The 20451-nt window shown below is 48.0% G+C and overlaps 1 protein-coding gene across 1 annotated transcript; it reads left to right on the plus strand.

Moving 5' to 3' along the window:
• Positions 1-408: 408 nt before the first annotated feature.
• Positions 409-19687, plus strand: LOC133341848 (deleted in malignant brain tumors 1 protein-like). Its single transcript, XM_061550637.1, has 14 exons — positions 409-526; positions 1255-1275; positions 1467-1583; positions 2765-2782; positions 3459-3476; positions 4605-4916; positions 6287-6316; positions 7950-8140; positions 12241-12374; positions 13953-14079; positions 14739-14848; positions 15820-15916; positions 17400-17583; positions 19184-19687. Exons 1-14 carry the CDS (start codon positions 409-411, stop codon positions 19360-19362), a joined length of 1656 nt encoding a protein of 551 aa, XP_061406621.1. The 3' UTR covers positions 19363-19687.
• Positions 19688-20451: the final 764 nt, after the last annotated feature.

Raw genomic sequence — 20451 nt, forward strand, 5'->3', positions numbered from 1 at the left:
AGGCCCCCCCTTTCCAGAACCTTCACGAAGAACCTCGGTTCCCATCACGTGACCCCCCGCAGCCCCCCTCTGGGGGCCCCTCCCTCATTCTAACCGGTCACGTGTCCTCCCGGGTCAACTAGGCTGTCATGGCCTTACCTGACCTTTCTTCCAGGTGTCACTACACACCTACACCTGATAACACCTCATGCACGATGGTGATACGCCACACACAAGCCATTTCAATCACAATAACCCCAACTATACATTGCTATTTTTGGAATATCAAACGCGTTGTAGATGAGCTTGTAAGAGGTTATACATTAGCTCTAACTGTACATATGGCTGTCCTAACCCGTTGACTTTAATTAAGAGTCAATATTACGTCTCTAAGCTCGTGTATATCCCTTGATCCATGTGCTCCTCGTCATGTCTCAGTATAATTGCAGCATGCAGAAGGGTACCGTACAATTCTGCATTGGTAATCTCTTCCACGTGTTTCTCTTTTACATGCCCTCTCTGCCACCAGAATCAACTGCTACGCCCGGTAAGATCTCACGCGTTCTCGGCAGCAACAGCTCCCAGGCTTTCCTGTTGCTTTGTTCCTGTCATTTTAACGAGCTCTGTCCGTCTGTCTCATGATGGGGGCAGCGCAACAAAAAAACTGTCGTGCAGATGATTCAATATCAAGAAAAGTTGTGTAGAAGTCGGGTTGCAATTCTTGATGCACCCAAAAGACACGTGGCCAAATCGATCTCGCGTTTCAAAAACACTCGGGGAGACAAAACCCAGCGCTGAGAGGATTCAGTAAAACCCCCATGAGTCGACTCGAGCTGGCCAGATTCATTTGGTCGGATAAATAATGGAATAATCCTTGCTGCATCCACGCAATCTCCGCTGCCACCTAGAGAGTATGTACAGGACGTACGTTAGAGGTGGGGGATTGGAGATAGAGGGGATTTTCTTTTTTTTACTCGGTTGTTAAATCAATAAGCTCATTGAATACTTCATGAGCAAATTCCAGATTGGAAAACGTTACGGAATCCATGGATTTCCATTCGCAAGAGGAGATCATTGTGTGTTAAAGTCTACATTTGCCAAAATCGATAATGGCCAGCGTATTAATCGATTTGTATTGCACATGGCAACCATTGTTCGCTACTGGCAGACTAACCCCCCACGGCACTCACCTGGTTAAATAAAGCGAGAACAAATGCATGTTGGGAAGTGTTACGGAATCTATTCTTAATTTTACTCCTTGTTTTCTTTTTATAGAGCTCACAACTGGCCACTACGGTAAGATGTGCTGTCACTCGCTTCCCACGTGCTTCCCACTCGCTTCCCGCATTTCTCATTCATTCATACCTGATGACGGTTGCTTGTGTTGCAATCGAAACGTCGTATTCCATTATTTAACTAGTTTTGTTTTTTCTACGTGACTTTACCGAAAGAACCAAAGAGCACGACGAGATTGTGTTTCTCTGCAGGGGTGTGCTACTTAAACCCGTGTCAGAACGGTGGCAGCTGCACAAACCTGCCCTACTACCCCTACTACCGGTGCTACTGCCACTCGTACTGGACGGGCACCAGCTGCGAATACTACGGTGAGAGGGCAGAGTCTGCCCTGCATTGTCTGCTGCCCTTGCTTCACACGCCGAGGTGTGAATGCAAGCGCCGCTCACACGAGCAGGCTTGCAATGCGGTAGAATCATCATCATCATCATCAGCCGTGATTTATCAGATGCTGGGGAATACCTCAAGCCGGCACGCATCTCATGTTCCTGCGGTGCAATTTAGTTCCATCTCCACGGTCGAAAGCCTCTTGTGCATTGTCCTCATTGGCTGCCACTCTGTACGTAGAATCGACAACTCGCCATCATCCCTTCTAGGTATCTTACTTTTATTCACAGCTAATACAATGTCTCTAACTTGTGAATGTTTCTTGGTTCACGTGTTCCCCTTCTTGTCACTCGTAACTCATTTGCACGGTGGGAGGGGTCATGCCGAGCCTACCTTGGGGGGCATAAGAGGCACCAGAGGTTGCTTTTTAAATCCTTTATATTAAGTTCGCTTGCTTGCGTGCTTGCTTGCTTGCTTACGACCGTGCAAACCTTTCGGTCGTTTTTTAACCCACTTCCCGTGATCCAATCGAGCTGACATTTTGCACACAGACTCGTTGTGCGAGACAATTAATGTTCGTGAAAAAAAAATCCAAAATTTTACACTGTTTAGGGAAAACTAATTAAATATTTAATTACCAGTTGTTTAATACTGCAGACAATCATCTGACCCATAGGTGGCAGCCATTTCAAGCCAGAGGACGAGAGGACTCTAGCCGCCACGCATATAAAGGATTTAGAGTGAAAAACTTAGTTTTACGGGTTATACTTATTTCCACTGCAGAATCTGAGCCCTGATGTCACATGCAACGAACGAGCGGGGGCTTATGTAGACGACATGGTGATGCCTGCTCCTCGCAGTGTACTGACCGATGTCACGCACAATGCATGCGTCATTAGCCCCGAGCCAGATTTCAGATTTGTGATGAAGCCAGTGTGTCATGGTTCTCTCTTGGCATGGCAAATATCCAGTGGAAAACCATCCCATGAGGGCCCTGCACTATCTTGGCTCGAATGTGCCAGTGGAAAACCAATAAGTGTAATCGCAAGCTTAAACCTCTCAATATTATTTTTAAAAAGTTGCAGAAAAGAGTGAAAATCTTACACGAGAGTAACCACTGCCTTGTGTCTGTCTCTTTCCAACGGCGTCTCTCTGTGGCTAACAGGTTCTACTCCTTCGCCCGGTAAGATCTCGCACATGGCGGTTGTGACACGTGCCACACCCAAGCGGTCGAGATAACAGCAACCCCCGTAGTTATCATTGTTTCTTTGATTTTTCACTCATTCTAGATAAGCGTGTAAGACGAGATGCATTGGCACTGTCTGTCGATCTGTCCAGTCAAACCCATCTTAAGAGTCAATATGGCAATCTCTCTCTACCCTGGTGTATGTCGCTTGATCCATGTGTTACTTTTTAAATCCTTTATATTAAGTTCACTTGCTTGCGTGCTTGCTTGCTTACGACCGTGCAAATCTTTCAGTCGTTTTTTAACCCACTTCCCGTGATCCAATCGAGCTGACATTTTCCACACAGACTCGTTGTGCTTGACAATACATTTTCATAAAAAAAAATTCTACATTTTACACTGTTTATGGAAACAAATTTAAATATTTAATTACCAATTGCTTAATGCTGGCAGACAATCATCTGACCCATAGGTGGCAGCCATCTCAAGCCAGAGGACGAGAGGACTCTAGCCGCCACGCATATAAAGGATTTAGAGTGAAAAACTTTGTTTTTACGGGTTGATTTTTTACTCTTTCTCAGTGTAAATGCCGGCTTGCAGAAAACTGTGATACAATGTTACGTCGATAATTACTGGCGCGTGTTTGTCTTTCACATGCCGTCTCTGCCATCAGCATCGCCTTCTATTCCTGGTAAGACCTTACACCACATGAAAAAAGTCGTCTCGATCACAGAAACGCCCAGGTCAATTGGCTCTATATTGCTTTCCAAGAAAGGTTAAAAGCTTGAACGCATTAGTACTGTTATTTTATTCGGCTGTGACTTCGTGGGGCATCATAACCCTGGTAAAGATCCGATTTGAAAGCAAGTTTAGAATATAATCTTCGTAACAAATCAAAATAGTCTTGAGTGCAGGTTGGAAAGTGTGTTGCTGTTATTTGACTGAATCTATTGAAAACGATCCAAATCATGCTAAGGGTTGCCCGTGCCCCTCCCCAACAGAGCCGCTTTCCAAGCTGTGTTGTCTCTACGCAGGCTCTGGATGTACCGATTTAAGTGCTTAATATTTTTGATATCCTTAGCCCTGTGTTGTTGCCAGTAATTGGTGGTGACCAGGTTGTAACCATTAACTCGGTATACTTGAGAACCCAGTTTCGTCACAAGCAGGCTTGTCTGAATTTGAACACAAATATCTCAGGGGTGATCTCTCATGTGTCCATGTGTACACGGCAGCCAAAGCACGGTTGGGGTTACAACCCAACTACTCACCTCTGGTGGGATTAATTTTCATAGGACATAGCCATGCCCGTTCCTGCCAGGGTCGAGGCTGTCAGGATCTTAGTTGCGTGTCCGAAGCGCCATCAGCTCAGTGCTTTGACCTCCGATGCAGCCGGCCACCTGAAGACCGCTCTTGCCGCCTTGTGCGACTTCGCGACACGAGCCTCTACGACTCAGGGGTGGGGAACGTCCGGCCGTACGAGGCCCGCAAAATCATTGGGTCTGGCCCTGCCAAGGCAACCGCAGGCGGGACTCGAAAGTCAATAAATCTAGGAGCAAACCTGGAAAAGCAGTTGCGAGTAGCAACATCGTCAATACCGGCTAACATCACATGCCTCGCCAAAGAGAAGCGGTTCCAGCCCATCACATTAGGAGCGAGATAATTCAATGTTTGACCAAATATAACAACGGGCTAATTTGTACGTTGATAATTTTGCATGGCTCGCGAATGATGCTACAAATATCCAAATGGCCCTTGGCAGTCCTACAAGGTTCCCCACCCCTGATCTACGTTAACCAACCGCCTTGCCTGCGATGAACAGACGTCCCGGTCCGGCTGGTCGGGGGAGGCCGGTGCCAGGGCCGCGTGGAGGTGTACTACGCGGGCTCGTGGGGCACCGTGTGCCACGACAGATGGGGCCTGCGGGACGCCGAGGTGGTGTGCAATCAAGTGGGCTGCGGCTATGCCTTGTCCGCTCCGGGCGGCGCTCTCTTTGGGAACGGCAGCGGCCAGATCTGGTTGGACGAAGTCAATTGTTATGGCCACGAGTCTTCTCTCTCCCGGTGCAGCCACTCTGGGTGGGGTCGTCACGACTGCAATCACTATAAGGATGCCTCCGTCATCTGCTCACGAGGTTAGTGTTCGTTCGATTCAATTAATTCGACGGGTCACTTTGAAAGTTGTTACTGGTAGGAACCTCCTGGTTCCACCAGCCCACAGGGGATTATTGTGTCCGTCCGTCCATCCGTCGGGCAGGGAGGGGCTAGGTGGGGAGGGAGGGGCTGGGTGGGGAGGGGAGGGTTGGGACGGGCTGGGTGGGGAGGGTGGGGCTGGGTGTGGAGGGGAGGGTGGGGAGGGGAGGGTGGGGAGGAGTTGGGTGGGGAGGGGCTGGTCACCCCGTGGTGCCCTTATAAAAACTCAACGTTTAACCTACTCACGCCGGCTTGTGCCCACCCTCACAGTCGGCCATATTTGCGGAATACACCACGCCGCCATTGACCCTGGCCATTGACCGAGCAACCCAACGTTCCTACCAGTTCCCTCCGCAGGAATGTGTTTTGGGGATGAGGGGGGGTTAACATGTGGGGATGCATCTACGGTGTAAGGGTCAGCACAGTGGACTTTGATTCGGTCTCCCGCTGTGGCCGTTGAAATGGCCAAGTTTATTGAGTCCTCCTGCGTCTGTTCACCCAGCAGTATAAATGTGTAATACCACTTAGTTAATTGCATGGCCAGGCCTCTTGTGCAGCATGGAGGAGTTGGTCAAATATCCTCTAAAAGGGGCTCTTGGAGAGCTGCTAGTGAAGGCCTTTCCACCTGCAGCGGTGAGTGCCCAATTATTGTAGGGCTGCACCTTTACCTATTTACGAAAATAAAAAAACATCGTCCTTCACTGACATTCGGGCACACCAGTAACGACAGAGAGGCCAGGTTCACGGGTATGTACTGCGACGCTGCACTTCTTACATTTGATCACGTCGAAGCAGGATGCCCTTGCCTCACGTCGAACCTGCTCACAGGCTCATGGCTCAATTCGTGACCAATATTACGATGTATAATTGATGTTTGGGAAGATCGCAGAAGTAAAATGTGTGTCGTACACCCTCTGCCACCCGACACAGCCAATGAATAAAGTTGTCACGTAATGAACAAACATGGATAAGTTGAACACGTAGGCTTACGCGACCAATATCATCCATAACACAGGGTTTTTTTTTTTGTTAGATCGCGTTATGGACGGCCCCTAATGATGCGGACACACAGAAAATAGTTATGCTAAATATTTGTTTGGTACCACTTGTCCGAAAACACAATGTCAACATTACGTTCTGCAACCGACACCATAATATCCGCTGTACTTCTACCCGTGTCGCACTGGTCTCTGTGTAAATGTTGCGAATTTCAAAATGGGTGGAGCGCATTTGTTTCATCCAGAGAGCACAGTATGACTACCTCTGTCATTTCTCCTTGTCGGTTGCTAACACTTTTTCTTATCTTCCACAGGCAACACCACATCGCCCACCAGTGCTCCCAGTAAGACCTGTTGCATTACTCACGAGAGTCTTCTCAAACACAGTTCAGCTTTTCAATGACAGTTATTCCCATAATTAGGTTTTTACACGCTTTGTATTAACTCGCTCTGTCTGTTGTTGTCGTTGTTGTATCCTCAAATCTTGTAACTCAATTTTAACCCATTTCCCAATGTGGTATCGACTGCAAACTTGATATGCATATGTCATACTGATGACAATACTATATTCTATCATAAAAATGTTTTTTCATCTTTTTAACCAATCTTTTCTATATGTTATGTTTCGGCTTGGGTCTAATTGTCCACGCTCAACTGACGTTGGCTGTAATTGGCCACGTTCCCTTACGTTATGGCAAGCTTCAGGGCCACTTCCTGGAGTCGTGGAATTATTCTATTATTAGTAGGGTACATTTCATTAAAGCGTGTTTTAAAAAAAGTTTTTTTTATATTACTTATTTTTGGGTTAGATCGCGTAACTACAAATGTATCGTTAAAACCGCCACCACCCGACACAGCCAATTAGTAAAGTTTGTCACGTAAACAGAACATGGCAATTCGTTACTAGTGTAAAGACGACTTCGACGCACTTGTCTTGAGATGGCTTCTTTATTAAAGAGCCGCGTGCTCGTGCTCGAACAGGCGAAGACCCCCACTGCAACAGCCCCGAGTCTCCCGTGCATCTCCCTTTTATACGGTCCTAGGCCACGCCCCCATTTCCGAACCTTCTCGCTGGTTCTCGACCGCTCGCTCTACCAGCAGACTCCACCGTCCGCTTCCGTCACCTGGCCACGCTCCTATTCTCTATCATTCCTGTAGCCACTAGTCCATTCGTGCTGCAGGCTGACTCCCCTGTCATTACCTCCCGTAGCCACTAGTCCATTCGTGCTGCAGGCTGACTCCCCTGTCATTACCTCCCGTGGCCACAAGACCTTTCGCACTGCAGGCTGACTCCCCTGTCATTACCTCCCGTGGCCACTAGTCCATTCGCACTGCAGGCTGACTCCCCTGTCATTACCTCCCGTGGCCACTAGTCCATTCGCACGTAGGCTGACTCCCCTGTCATTACCTCCCGTGGCCACTAGTCCATTCGCACTGTAGGCTGACTCCCCTGTCATTACCTCCCGTGGCCACTAGTTCATTCGCACTGTAGGCTGACTCGCCTGTCATTAACCCCCGTGGCCACTCGTCTACTCACACCGGAGGTTGACTCTACCGTCATTACACTAGTACAGCACACCGGTGTGTTGGAGAGCAAATCCACAACATTTACATTTGCTCTCCAACACACCGGTGTGTTGTACCTGAGAAACAAATAACTTGAACAGGGGCAGAGAGCTGATTGGCGAAAACTAAGCAGAATTTAGCCTGGATGGTGCTTGAATGGGCGACCAATACACGGACATGGCTCACCGTAGGGCTTGCGCGGTGGTCATCAGAAGGTAGTGCAACTTCCTGCTCACGCCAATGCTGGCGGAGGGGCCTCCACTTTAGCGAGCTCTATCGAGCCCCCCCCCCCCCCTCAGAGAGTATTTGACCCACTTTTCCGTGCCGCCTAGATGTCTTGGAATACCCACACTTTACCCCCACCAGTAGCAGTGAGGTCTAAAGGAGTAAATGTTGCGCGTGTGTCTGCAGGCAATAGCACGTCAAGGATATTCCACTGCAACTCGCATGACATGGAGCTGCTGATCCCCCTGAGCGAGATCTCATCGCGCGGGCTGTCCGTGTACGACATCCGCCTTCAGGACCCGTCGTGCCACGCCACGGTGTACGGGCAATACGCGCGGCTCTACGTGCCGCTCAACGGCTGTGGCTCCAGGACGGAGGTGAGCTCGGGGTTCAAATACTCCTCCCGAGCGAAAGCTCAGGCCATGCGAGGGATATGTCACCTTGCTCAACAAAAGGGTCGCATTTCACGCGGGAAAATGTCACAACCTTCAAGTTCGCTTTTCCCGAGTAAGCAATTCCCCGAGTAAAAGTGGAGCTCGTTAAGAGGGCCCTAACTGGCTCGACTCGCCCCCATTATCGAGGTCAAATTTGCCAAAGAAAGAAGGCCGACTTTGGACCTGGCCATAATTGCTGCGATCAGTCGCTTGTGCTGACGAGTCACACCGAGGCCAGTTTATAACGGAAGCAAACATGATAATTGTTTTTTACCCTTTTATCTGGCACCAAAACTGACACCTTTTTTACAAGGAGACATGTTTGCATAGATCACAATACCTGCAGTCATAATGCAAACAAAAAACATAACTCTGATAATGTATGCACTGTCCTTGAAGTTGATTGAACAGTGCATACATTATCAGAGTTAAAAAAAGAAACAATTATCATATTTTTTCTTCTGGCAAATGAGGTTCCAATGGTGGAAGCAAACATATGGGAGCAACGCTGGTTTTCCTCTCCCCTGCCTGTGATACGGCATGGAGGAGATGCCTTACGCAACAGATGAGTAGCCTTCAACCGTCTCTTAAAAGTGGAGGTGGATCTGATGGCTGCTGAGATGCCCAAACATCTCGTGTCAAGCCAAACCTGCCGTGCCAGGAGGGCCCTTTAGAACCACTCAAAGTCGAAATTCAAGATGAAGACGTGTCATTGTGGCCAAAGCCGTTGTTGACACCGCACCTCGCAAATGGCTTGAACCCTCTGCCTGATCCTATAACTGTTGTTGCACACGTTCGAAGATTTGCCCGAACATTCTCCCACTATTTACTCTTCGCTCTTCGACCTTGGTCAACGGACTCCAGGAGCCCACTCCAATTCCTGTCTCGACAATCATGACCCCCTCCCCACCACATTCTCCACACTTCTCACCCAGCAAAGCCCAATCATATTTACAACACCTGCCTGCCATGGTCTCTTCAGAACTTCAGCAATGCGACACAAAATTCCCAGCAGCCGTCTCAGACACTTCTGCTAATATGCCAGCAACTTCCTTTCGAGCATCCAGCTATCCGATCCACACGGTAATACTTGTAGCAATTCCCGCCTCAAACGTCATTGTTCTTACACTCAGACTTAACTCTCTTCTTATCCAAAGTGGTTTTCACAGCCCATAAAATGACCGCCCTGGGGAAGCATTAACCCTCTTGACCTCCCTCTCACACCGCTTGAAGGACTTTGCTACCTGCGCACACAAAGAGGATTCTGCCATCGTATAATGGTTAGCAGCACACTTAATTCCATCTCCCGGTGTGGCAGTTAGTACAACGGCTCAAGTTCATTAATACCCCACCCGCCTCTGTCCACCTGGCAGTTCAATGGGATCACCATAGGTAGGGTCGCGTGTGGTGGGGTAAAGTGTCAGGAGGTACTGCCACCTCGTTCCAGACGGTCTGGCCAGCGTGGAAGATGCCCTCTATGGCTAAGATCCCCTCTATGGCTAAGATGCCCTCTACGGCTAAGATGCCCTCTATGGCTAAGATGCCCTCTATGGTTAAGATGCCCTCTAAGGCTAAGTTCCCCTCTACGGCTAAGATGCCCTCTACGGCTAAGATGCCCTCTATGGCTAAGATGCCCTCTATGGCTAAGATGCCCTCTATGGCTAAGATGCCCTCTATGGCTAAGATGCCCTCTATGGCTAAGATGCCCTCTATGGCTAAGATGCCCTCTACGGCTAAGATGCCCTCTATGGCTAAGATGCCCTCTATGGCTAAGATGTCCTCTATGGCTAAGATGTCCTCTATGGCTAAGATGCCCTCTATGGCTAAGATGCCCTCTATGGCTAAGATGCCCTCTATGGTTAAGATGCCCTCTATGGCTAAGATGCCCTCTACGGCTAAGATGCCCTCTATGGCTAAGATGCCCTCTACGGCTAAGATGTCCTCTATGGCTAAGATGCCCTCTATGGCTAAGATGCCCTCTATGGCTAAGATGCCCTCTATGGCTAAGATGCCCTCTATGGCTAAGATGCCCTCTATGGCTAAGATGCCCTCTATGGTTAAGATGCCCTCTATGGCTAAGATGTCCTCTATGGCTAAGATGCCCTCTATGGCTAAGATGCCCTCTATGGCTAAGATGTCCTCTATGGCTAAGATGCCCTCTATGGCTAAGATGCCCTCTATGGCTAAGATGCCCTCTATGGTTAAGATGCCCTCTATGGCTAAGATGCCCTCTACGGCTAAGATGCCCTCTATGGCTAAGATGCCCTCTATGGCTAAGATGCCCTCTATGGCTAAGATGCCCTCTACGGCTAAGATGCCCTCTATGGCTAAGATGCCCTCTATGGCTAAGATGCCCTCTATGGCTAAGATGCCCTCTATGGCTAAGATGCCCTCTATGGCTAAGATGCCCTCTATGGCTAAGATGCCCTCTACGGCTAAGATGCCCTCTATGGCTAAGATGTCCTCTATGGCTAAGATGCCCTCTATGGCTAAGATGCCCTCTACGGCTAAGATGCCCTCTATGGCTAAGATGCCCTCTACGGCTAAGATGCCCTCTATGGCTAAGATGCCCTCTATGGCTAAGATGTCCTCTATGGCTAAGATGCCCTCTATGGCTAAGATGCCCTCTATGGCTAAGATGCCCTCTATGGTTAAGATGCCCTCTATGGTTAAGATGCCCTCTATGGCTAAGATCCCCTCTATGGCTAAGATGCCCTCTATGGCTAAGATCCCCTCTATGGCTAAGATGCCCTCTACGGCTAAGATGCCCTCTATGGTTAAGATGCCCTCTATGACTAAGATGCCCTCTATGGCTAAGATGCCCTCTATGGTTAAGATGCCCTCTATGGTTAAGATGCCCTCTATGACTAAGATGCCCTCTATGACTAAGATGCCCTCTATGGCTAAGATGTCCTCTATGGCTAAGATGCCCTCTATGACTAAGATGCCCTCTATGGCTAAGATGTCCTCTATGGCTAAGATGCCCTCTATGGTTAAGATGCCCTCTATGACTAAGATGCCCTCTATGGCTAAGATGCCCTCTATGGTTAAGATGCCCTCTATGGCTAAGATGTCCTCTACGGCTAAGATGCCCTCTATGGCTAAGATGTCCTCTATGACTAAGATGCCCTCTATGGTTAAGATGCCCTCTATGGTTAAGATGCCCTCTATGGCTAAGATGCCCTCTATGGTTAAGATGCCCTCTATGGTTAAGATGCCCTCTATGGTTAAGATGCCCTCTATGGTTAAGATGCCCTCTATGGTTAAGATGCCCTCTATGGCTAAGATGCCCTCTATGGCTAAGATGCCCTCTATGGTTAAGATGCCCTCTATGGTTAAGATGCCCTCTATGGTTAAGATGCCCTCTATGGTTAAGATGCCCTCTATGGTTAAGATGCCCTCTATGGTTAAGATGCCCTCTATGGCTAAGATGCCCTCTATGGTTAAGATGCCCTCTATGGTTAAGATGTCCTCTATGGCTAAGATGCCCTCTATGGCTAAGATGCCCTCTATGGCTAAGATGCCCTCTATGGTTAAGATGCCCTCTATGGTTAAGATGTCCTCTATGGCTAAGATGCCCTCTATGGTTAAGATGCCCTCTATGGCTAAGATGCCCTCTATGGTTAAGATGCCCTCTATGGTTAAGATGCCCTCTATGGCTAAGATGCCCTCTATGGCTAAGATGCCCTCTATGGCTAAGATCCCCTCTATGGCTAAGATGCCCTCTATGGCTAAGATCCCCTCTATGGCTAAGATGCCCTCTATGACTAAGATGTCCTCTATGGCTAAGATGCCCTCTATGGCTAAGATGCCCTCTATGGCTAAGATGTCCTCTATGGCTAAGATGTCCTCTATGGCTAAGATGCCCTCTATGGCTAAGATGCCCTCTACGACTAAATACCCTCTACGAGCGCTGTCTAGAGCTCCCTCTGAAAGAGGTTGTTCCGCCAGCAGTAGCGTGAGCATGAAATTGCAGGGCTGCACCCTTACCTATTACCTTCTGTGTATCATTTAGATGTGTCCCCTTTTGATTTGCCCCGCAGACCAGCGGCGACACCATCATATACATGAACACGGCCTACGGCTACGTGTCTCCAAACGGCGCCAAGCGGCTCCGGGTGCCCATGTTCTGCTACATGGGCTCGAGTGGCCGGGCAATGGTGAGCTTCACCCCCAGGTAGGGCTGCTGAGGCTGGTCAGTCCCCCCGGGTTCAAGGGCAGTCGCCCGGATCTCGGAAAATGCACGCTTTGCCATTGTTGCGTGAACGAAATTGATTCAGAATTGATGCCTTGTTAATAGGTGTTCTATTTGGTGTTTGAACATCTTGACAACTGTATATTCTTTGCCGGGAAGGGCAAAGCCTTTTAATTCTTTCATCATCTTGATACACGCAAAAAAGGGTCCCATAGATATACACTTCGGACACTTTACATGCGCGTGTAATCATTCATATTCAGTAAAACCTCGTTATTTAATCATTCGTAATTGGGGATACTGCGGCGGCACGGCTGCGCTTTCAGCATACATTCAGTATTAATAATACGCCACGAGCCGAATTGCCGTGCCGAATAGCCCAATGTCGCGTGCCACGACCGAAACCACAACTCGGCGGTCCAGTGGCGGCGTGCGTGGCGAGCGTCAGTGCAGACCCGTCGCTTTTGACCTTACCTTGTTTGTACGCCCTGTTCAAGCCAACCCTCTCAGAAACGTCGTCCATACCGACGTGAAGAGGTAACGGAAAGGGACCGAAGTACAAATCCTACAGTCTGCGAGGCAAATCCAAAGTTTTGGATAGAAATGATGCAGGGTGTGTGTCAATGAGTACGGTGTGTGAAGAGTTTGAAAAACAAGTTTGGATTTATTTATTTTCTATTTCGGCAGGAGGCACTGGGAAGTACCATGGTACATAATTCGGAATATTGGATAATTCGGCAAGGTCAGAGCCCCATATGTTTTGAATTAACAAGGGTTTACTGTATATTGCAAAGTGGATATTTTAACGCGGGCACAGGACGTCAAATCAAATAGGCCTGCGATTCAAAATGATTTGTCTACTTGACCTTGGTGACGTTTCAGGCAATGGCCCTCCTTCATAGCACGTGTTGAATTTTCTTTGTTGTTTGTGTTTGTGCACGACTGCTCACGCGGCAGCGGTAGCAAGTAAATTGTGTTTGCTTAGGGACAAATGCTCCGAAAACATCAGTGTCGGACAGACTCAGACCACCTAACCTCTTATTCATTATTTTATGGTTATGGTGGATTCCGGTTAGTGTTTGCATAAAATAGTTGACATGTTCCATAAACGCAAATTAAAATAACCACAGTAACAGACCTAAGTTGTCCAATTAATAAGTTCATTATCATACTAAACTGACATCTAACACATTGCAAGCAAAGGCAATGAACTCTGAAACGCAACTATGAACAGAACCTTGAACTCACAGCTCACAAAAATACGCAACTCCGTGATATTACAAACGTCACTCGCAAAAGCAACTGTATGGGCGAAGTGAAATCTCTGCTGCCCTGGAGACAACCTCTATAACAACATTCGCCCATTACACCCACAATGCACAGCGTATTCCCCCTCAGTAACAACCTATACACGTGACTGAATCTTCACGAAAGCGAGCTTCCTCTACCGAAAATGAAGCAAGATATGAACTAACTCGCCTGGTATACAGGAGGTGGTGGGTTTATTCGCGTGGTCCCCTACCCAGTACAGCCACTCACTGCCTTCCATCCTTGCTACAGGGTACAGGACGAAGTCAGCATGGGGCTCTTCGATCTCCGGGTGCGCTTCTATACGAACCAATTCTTCAACCAGCCCATCTACTCCTACCCATACGACATCGAGCTGGGAGAGCCTCTCTACGCCGAGGTGAGAAGGGCCGAGGTTGAGAACGAGCGGGGTGACCGGGGGAGGAGGTGGCAGCAGTGGGTAGAGAAGTGTTCATATTCCTAGGTTTTTTCGGTAAAGTCACGTAGGTAAAAAAATAAAATTAATAAAAATAAAAATCACGACGTTTCGGAGGCAACACAAGCTTCCGTCTTCAGGTTGAACCGTCACAGCACGATAGCTGTATCAAGTGACGGTTCCACCTGAAGACGGAAGCTTGTGTTGCCTCCGAAACGTCGTGATTTTAATTTTATTTTTAATTTTACTTTTATTACTTTTACTTTTTTACCTACGTGACTTTACCGAAAAAACCTAAGAATATGAATCCTTGCAGTCACGAAAGCTTCAAATCTAGAATTAGAGAAGTGTTCTTCATCGCCAGGCCCGTGGGCCACCGCTGTGCCCCGAGATAGCCTTCAGTGCGGCCCCTGATGTGCTGCTCCCAGATATACAACATGTGAAAACACCCCCCCCATCGTGCTGTCAAACTCCCCAATGGTTTCAAATGCGTGGCGGCCTTCGCACTCATGAAGTCTTATCAGCCAAAGTGCCGAAACACTGGGGGTAAGAAAGGGAAGTCGTCGTCGTCGTCGCGATTTCCGCCGCCGATGACGAAGAAACGCGACGCGTCTCTCTGGCAGGTGGCGCTGACGTCGGTGGCCCGGGACCTTCAGCTCTTCCTGGAGACGTGCAAAGTCTCGCCCTACCCGGGAGCGCCGGACAGCGCCTCCTTTTTCCTGCTCCAGAACGGGTGCGTGCAGATGGCTCTCTTGATCTGGTCGCGTTGAGCGAATGCTGAATTGCGGGCAATGCGAGCGATTGCGATTTAGAATCGCAATGGTCCAATCCTTCCCCGCAAGTTTTTAAAATATAAAATACCACTTAATTGTCAAGCTGACGGTGCAATTCTGCAATAAGTTCGTGGAATTGTTTTCTGTTCATCCAGCAGTTAGCCTCTGTAGCATGGGCGGGGGTATTCCCGTGACTTAACAATACTCAGAATAATTGTGCTGCTGCTGCTAAATTGAGAGTATTTGGCTGCTATAAATTCCCGCGTTTTAAATCACTTCGTTGAGCTATCGTTCGTAGTGAGGTCGCTTCTGAAAAAGAGCTACGTAGCTCAGCGAGCCTTAGCTGATAAAACAAATAAAAACAAAAAGTTGCCAGTGCTACAAAAATAACACAAAACCTCGACGGCTTTCGTCAAATACACCGCTCTCAAAAGGGACAACAAAAACATGAACGGGGTAAAGTTCTGGGAGGTGGCCGTTCTCCCGTAAGTCACGTGACGTCCGTGTAATCACGCCCCCCAACTCTGAACCCCGCCCCCTCTGCCCCTCGCGCCCACTGTGAAAACAGACGCCGCTCTTCCATCACTCACCGATGCGATTCAGGGGAGCACGGCGATTGGCCAGACGGTCACGTGTTGCAATATGTGTGTGTATTCTTTTTAGAGCGGTGTAAATCGACAAATGTCATCATCTTGTTATTTGTGCACCACGGGCAACACAGCAGCAATTATTTTGGGTGTTGTTTGTAAGCGATGAGAAGTCTGCTACGAAGCAGAGAGATATCTCTATCAGACTCATTATTTTACACGTGACATTTATTTCTTTCCTTTCATGGCAGTACTATTGGCACGTGAGTTCGTTCTTTTTTGCTACCTGCGTCGAGGGCTATTGCGAGGTCAACCCGCCGCGTGCGTGTGGTCGGACAATGTAGGTGCCGCGTTGACCCCTCCTACAACGAGCACAACAGCGGCGTCAACGACCGGCGGCGTTTCAGCTTCGACAGCGTGGAGTTCTTCGTCGGAGCGCAGGTGCGACGCGGGGATTGGCGACGGGTATCAGTTAACGGGGTAGAATTAGATGCGATATGATCGCATCGGAATCCCGCTACGTTTGTTTCTCCCGACGTTGATATGTCTTGCGGCAATCCGCCGAAGCCAAATTCGAATGAAAACTCTCTGGACAAGCCGAGTTTCAAGTCAATGCCAACCTCCGTTTTAAATTAATCCGAAAATCAATTCTCACCCCCCACCAAATCACGTGACTTCTGTGTGGTCACATACCACTATAGCACCCCCCCCCCCCTCCACTCTCTCTGCCACCTCCTGTGGAAACAGACGCCGTTTCATGCATCATCGTCGAACCCCTTAAGTAGTCACTCCCTCCCTATCCTCATCTCTCCCGATAGATTTTCTCTCGTTTCTCCATTAATTTCCCATCCTTTTCCTCTAGTTTCCCATTAACGATCATCTCTCCCGCCCTTATCGTTCCCTTTTCATTTTAAATTAATTATATCATGGATTCTACTCCCTTCACTGCGATGTGGCGCAGGTAAATAGTTGCCACTGACCTCGCGATAATCCGGATATAATGAAACGACAGACAACGTTGTCTCTGAAGGCTCCTTGTGACAACACCAGCAGACATCATGACGTGTAGCACTGTTAGTCACTGTCAAAGCAATGCAAGATATTTCAGATATTGAAACCAAGTGGTTTAAACAATCCCCAGTCTCATCGGATCTGTCTATTGATAAATGAACCAGTGGGCATTCACGACTTATGCACTCGAGTAGAAACCACAGAGATTTGTGAGGGTACATAGAACATGGGTTTCAGTTAAAATACTGGTCATAGATTTCGATTTAAAGCTTTCGTGACTGCAGGGATTCATCTTCTTGGTTCTTTTGGTGAAGTCACGTAGAAGGGAAATAATAAAATAATAAAAATAAAACATAATAAAATACAATTCTCACGACGTTTCGGCCACAACACAAGCAGCCGTCCTCAGGTGAAGAACAGGTCTGTCAGAAAGACAGCATCTGAATGACGCTGTCTTTCCGACAGACCTGTTCTTCACCTGAGGACGGCTGCTTGCGTTGTGGCCGAAACGTCGTGAGAATTGTATTTTATTATGTTTTGTTTTATTATTTCCCTTCTACGTGACTTTACCGAAAGAACCAAGAAGATACTGGTCATAGGTCAGACAAGACACTCTTAAAACCGGTGGACATGATTAGGTGGTCCCTGGCAGCTGTGCCTGGATTGATGATGACGATGATGATGGTGAAGACGATGATGATGATGATGGTGAAGATGATGATGATGGTGGTGCAGACGACGATGATGATGGTGAAGATGATGATGATGATGACGATGAAAACAATCATGATGGTGGTGAAGATGATGATGACGATGAAAACAATGATGATGATGGTGAAGACGATGATGTGGTCCCTGGCAGCTGTACTTCGAGTGATAACGACGACGACGACGATGACGATGTCCCTGGCAGGTGTACCTGGAGTGCGCGGTGCGCGTGTGCAACACCTCCGACTGGGGCTCGCGGTGCCGTCGAGGCTGCGTGCGGGGATCGCGGGCGGCGCGTGGCCTGGGGGAGGCGCGCGGGGACGCACGTCACGCCGACCACTCCGTCGACCTGTCGCAGGGACCCATCAGACTCCGCAAGACTCGCGAAGGTCAGAGCCCTCGTCTCGCTGTCGCCGCAAGCTCCACCGGCCCCACGAGGCGTGTCTGGTGGACCCTGGCTGTCCTCCGAGCAGGATGCGATGTGTTTGCCAATTGTTGCGGTGATTCGCGATTCGAGCCCCGTGGCCGCCCTGGTTAATACTGCGGGTTTGAAGCTTTCGTGACTGCAAGGATTCATACTGTCAGTGTTTTTCGGTAAAGTCACGTAGGTAAAAAATGAAATTCAAATTATAGGTAAAAAATGAAATTAAAATTAATAAAAAAATATTTTATTTTTATTAATTTAAATTTAAATTTCACTTTTTTACCTACCTACGTAGGTAAAAAAGTGAAATTAAAATTAATAAAAATATAATATTTTTTTAATTAATTTTTATTTCATTTTTTACCTACGTGACTTTACCGAAAAAACTAAAAGTATAATACTGCGGGTTTACTAACTGTAAAACTGCACAACGTCTGCTTTCAGAGTGGGTATTAAAGTGTAGGTCATGTTTTGATTTGAAGCTTTCGCGACTGCAGGGATCCATATTCTTTGGTTCTTTCGGTAAAGTCACGTAGGTAGAAAAAATAATAAATCATGACGTTTCGATCGCAACACAAGCAATCACCTGAAGACGGTTGCTTGTGTGGCGATCGAAACGTGATCTATTATTTTTTCAACGTACATGACTTTACCGAAAGAAGCAAAGAGTCTGGATGTTATTCGAAAGAATAGGCCATAGTGTGGCGGCGTAAGAGGCCAAATAAATACATTTGCCATTATTTTTTTATCACCTAAAAATTGCCCGATGGGTTAAACACGTGGCAATCATCGCCCCCAATACTGTGAACTCTACTAGGACAATGCTGTACAAAATGATGTGGTAAATCAAACGGGAGAAAAAGTCTGCCATTTGCCTCCCCCATTTACCTCCGCTGATCTTGCCATCAACTAGGACACGTGCAATGTTTAAAAACGAAAGGCTTTTGTTACCCGTGTGGGAACAGAGAAGGCTTCCAGGTGAGCTCATCTAGGCCCCGAGAGAAGCGGTTGTCAGTAATGACATTAAAACCAGGGTTTTTTTCATATATATCGTGAAATAAAGAGACTTTGTATTGTTGTACTTATGAGGCCGTCAATGTACTGGCTTGTCTGCCTTGTGCTTGCTTTGCTACAGCTGGTGGGTCCAATTCCGCTTCCGATGCATCCGTTTCCTATTGCTGCTTCTGCTATAGATTTGCGACTATTCGTACCGCTATTCTGCTGTCACTGCCCTCCCGCTGTTGCTGATATTCCTACCATTCTCACGGCTGCTGAAGCCTCCAATCAACGTTCCCTACGTGGGAGGTCACCGATTCTCCTGTGCTGCCACCATGGTCTGAATCTCCCTTGACCCCTGCCATCAGTGCTATCGACTCCTTGTGCCTGTTCAGGTCGAGACACATGAACATCATTAGGTCGTCGGCCCACCACCGACTGAATCTCTCCCACTCGATGGTTTAAGCGCACCGTTTTTTTCCACAGCATCTCAGGATGCGATCACATTTTTTTGCACGTTTCATAAATTCACTTTGCATTGCATACTCCCACCCCCACCCCCACCACAGCCTCCCTGGAGGAGCATGGTAGCGCTGGGCTGCCTGGCTGGACGGGCATGGTGTACGCCCTGGCTGCCACCCTGGCCGTCAGCGCCGTCTGCGTGGCCGCCGTGAAAATCTACCAGCTCCGCTCCGGAAGGAGGATCCAATACCAACCGCTTGTCGACACCGATGCCTTCACAACCTGATGAGCCGTGGAATTGTATTCATAGTCGTAGTGAAAAATTTAAAGTTCTCGATTCAATTCATGGACTAAGCTGGAACATTGGTGTATCGATTAGTTTCAAAGAAGCCGTGTTCTTCAAATTATTTTTCAGGCATTTTAATCGTTTTTTTTTTAAATGCCAGTTGTTTTTATGAATGCCTTTATCTGTTCGTAATCATGTAGTTAGGGTTATGGCTTCATACTTGAACACTGCACATGCAGGTCAACGCTTGAGTGATTCTTTGTATTGGGAGCTGTCCTCAATACTTTGTATTGGGAGAGATATTTAATAAATGGCTGACGGTCAAGCGACGTTGTGTTATTCTTCTGGACATTGGGGCTGGAGGTTCGTCCAAAGCATCTCCTCAGCGTTTCCCTCACCTGGGATTGAGTTAACACATTCCTGCGGAGGGAGCTGGTAGAAACGTTGGGTTGCTCGGTCAATGGCCAGGGTCAACGGCGGCGTGGTGTATTCCGCAAATATGCCCGACTGTGAGAGCGGGCACAAGCCGTCGTGAGTAGGTTAAACGTTGCGTTTTATAAGGGCACCACGGGGTGACCAGCCCCTCCCCACCTAGCCCCACCCTCTCCACCCAGCCCCTCCCCACCCTCCACACCCACACGGACATTGACAAAAAAACTTGCTCAAAAGGCTCAAGTAGTAGGAAAATAATCATTGAGAGGTGCATGGCTACCTAGAATTATACTTTTTGGTTTTTTCGGTAAATGCTTACCCCGAGCTCTCATACTCTAATGCTGCGTTGTCTTTGAGTTGTGCGCCTTTTGGCGTCATCTGGTCCAACACCATGTGAGACTAAGAAAAGCTGTCTCGGGTGTGGACCAATCAACTTCAAGGACAGTGCATACATTATCAGAGTCGTGTTTTTTGTTAGCATTCCGACCGCAGGTATTGTGGTCAATGCAAACATGACTCCTTGTAAAAAAAGGTGTCAGTTTTGTTGCCAGATAAAAGGGTAAAAAAACTATTAACATAACGCAAGTTGAGCCCAAGGGTGGCGACTACGCGCGTGACCTGTAATCCAGCACTGTGGAGGCGAGGGTTGATGGACCA

Source organism: Lethenteron reissneri, chromosome 2 (assembly GCF_015708825.2).
Source record: "Lethenteron reissneri isolate LAM-NWPU_2019-01 chromosome 2, ASM1570882v1, whole genome shotgun sequence".
NCBI lineage: Eukaryota > Metazoa > Chordata > Hyperoartia > Petromyzontiformes > Petromyzontidae > Lethenteron > Lethenteron reissneri.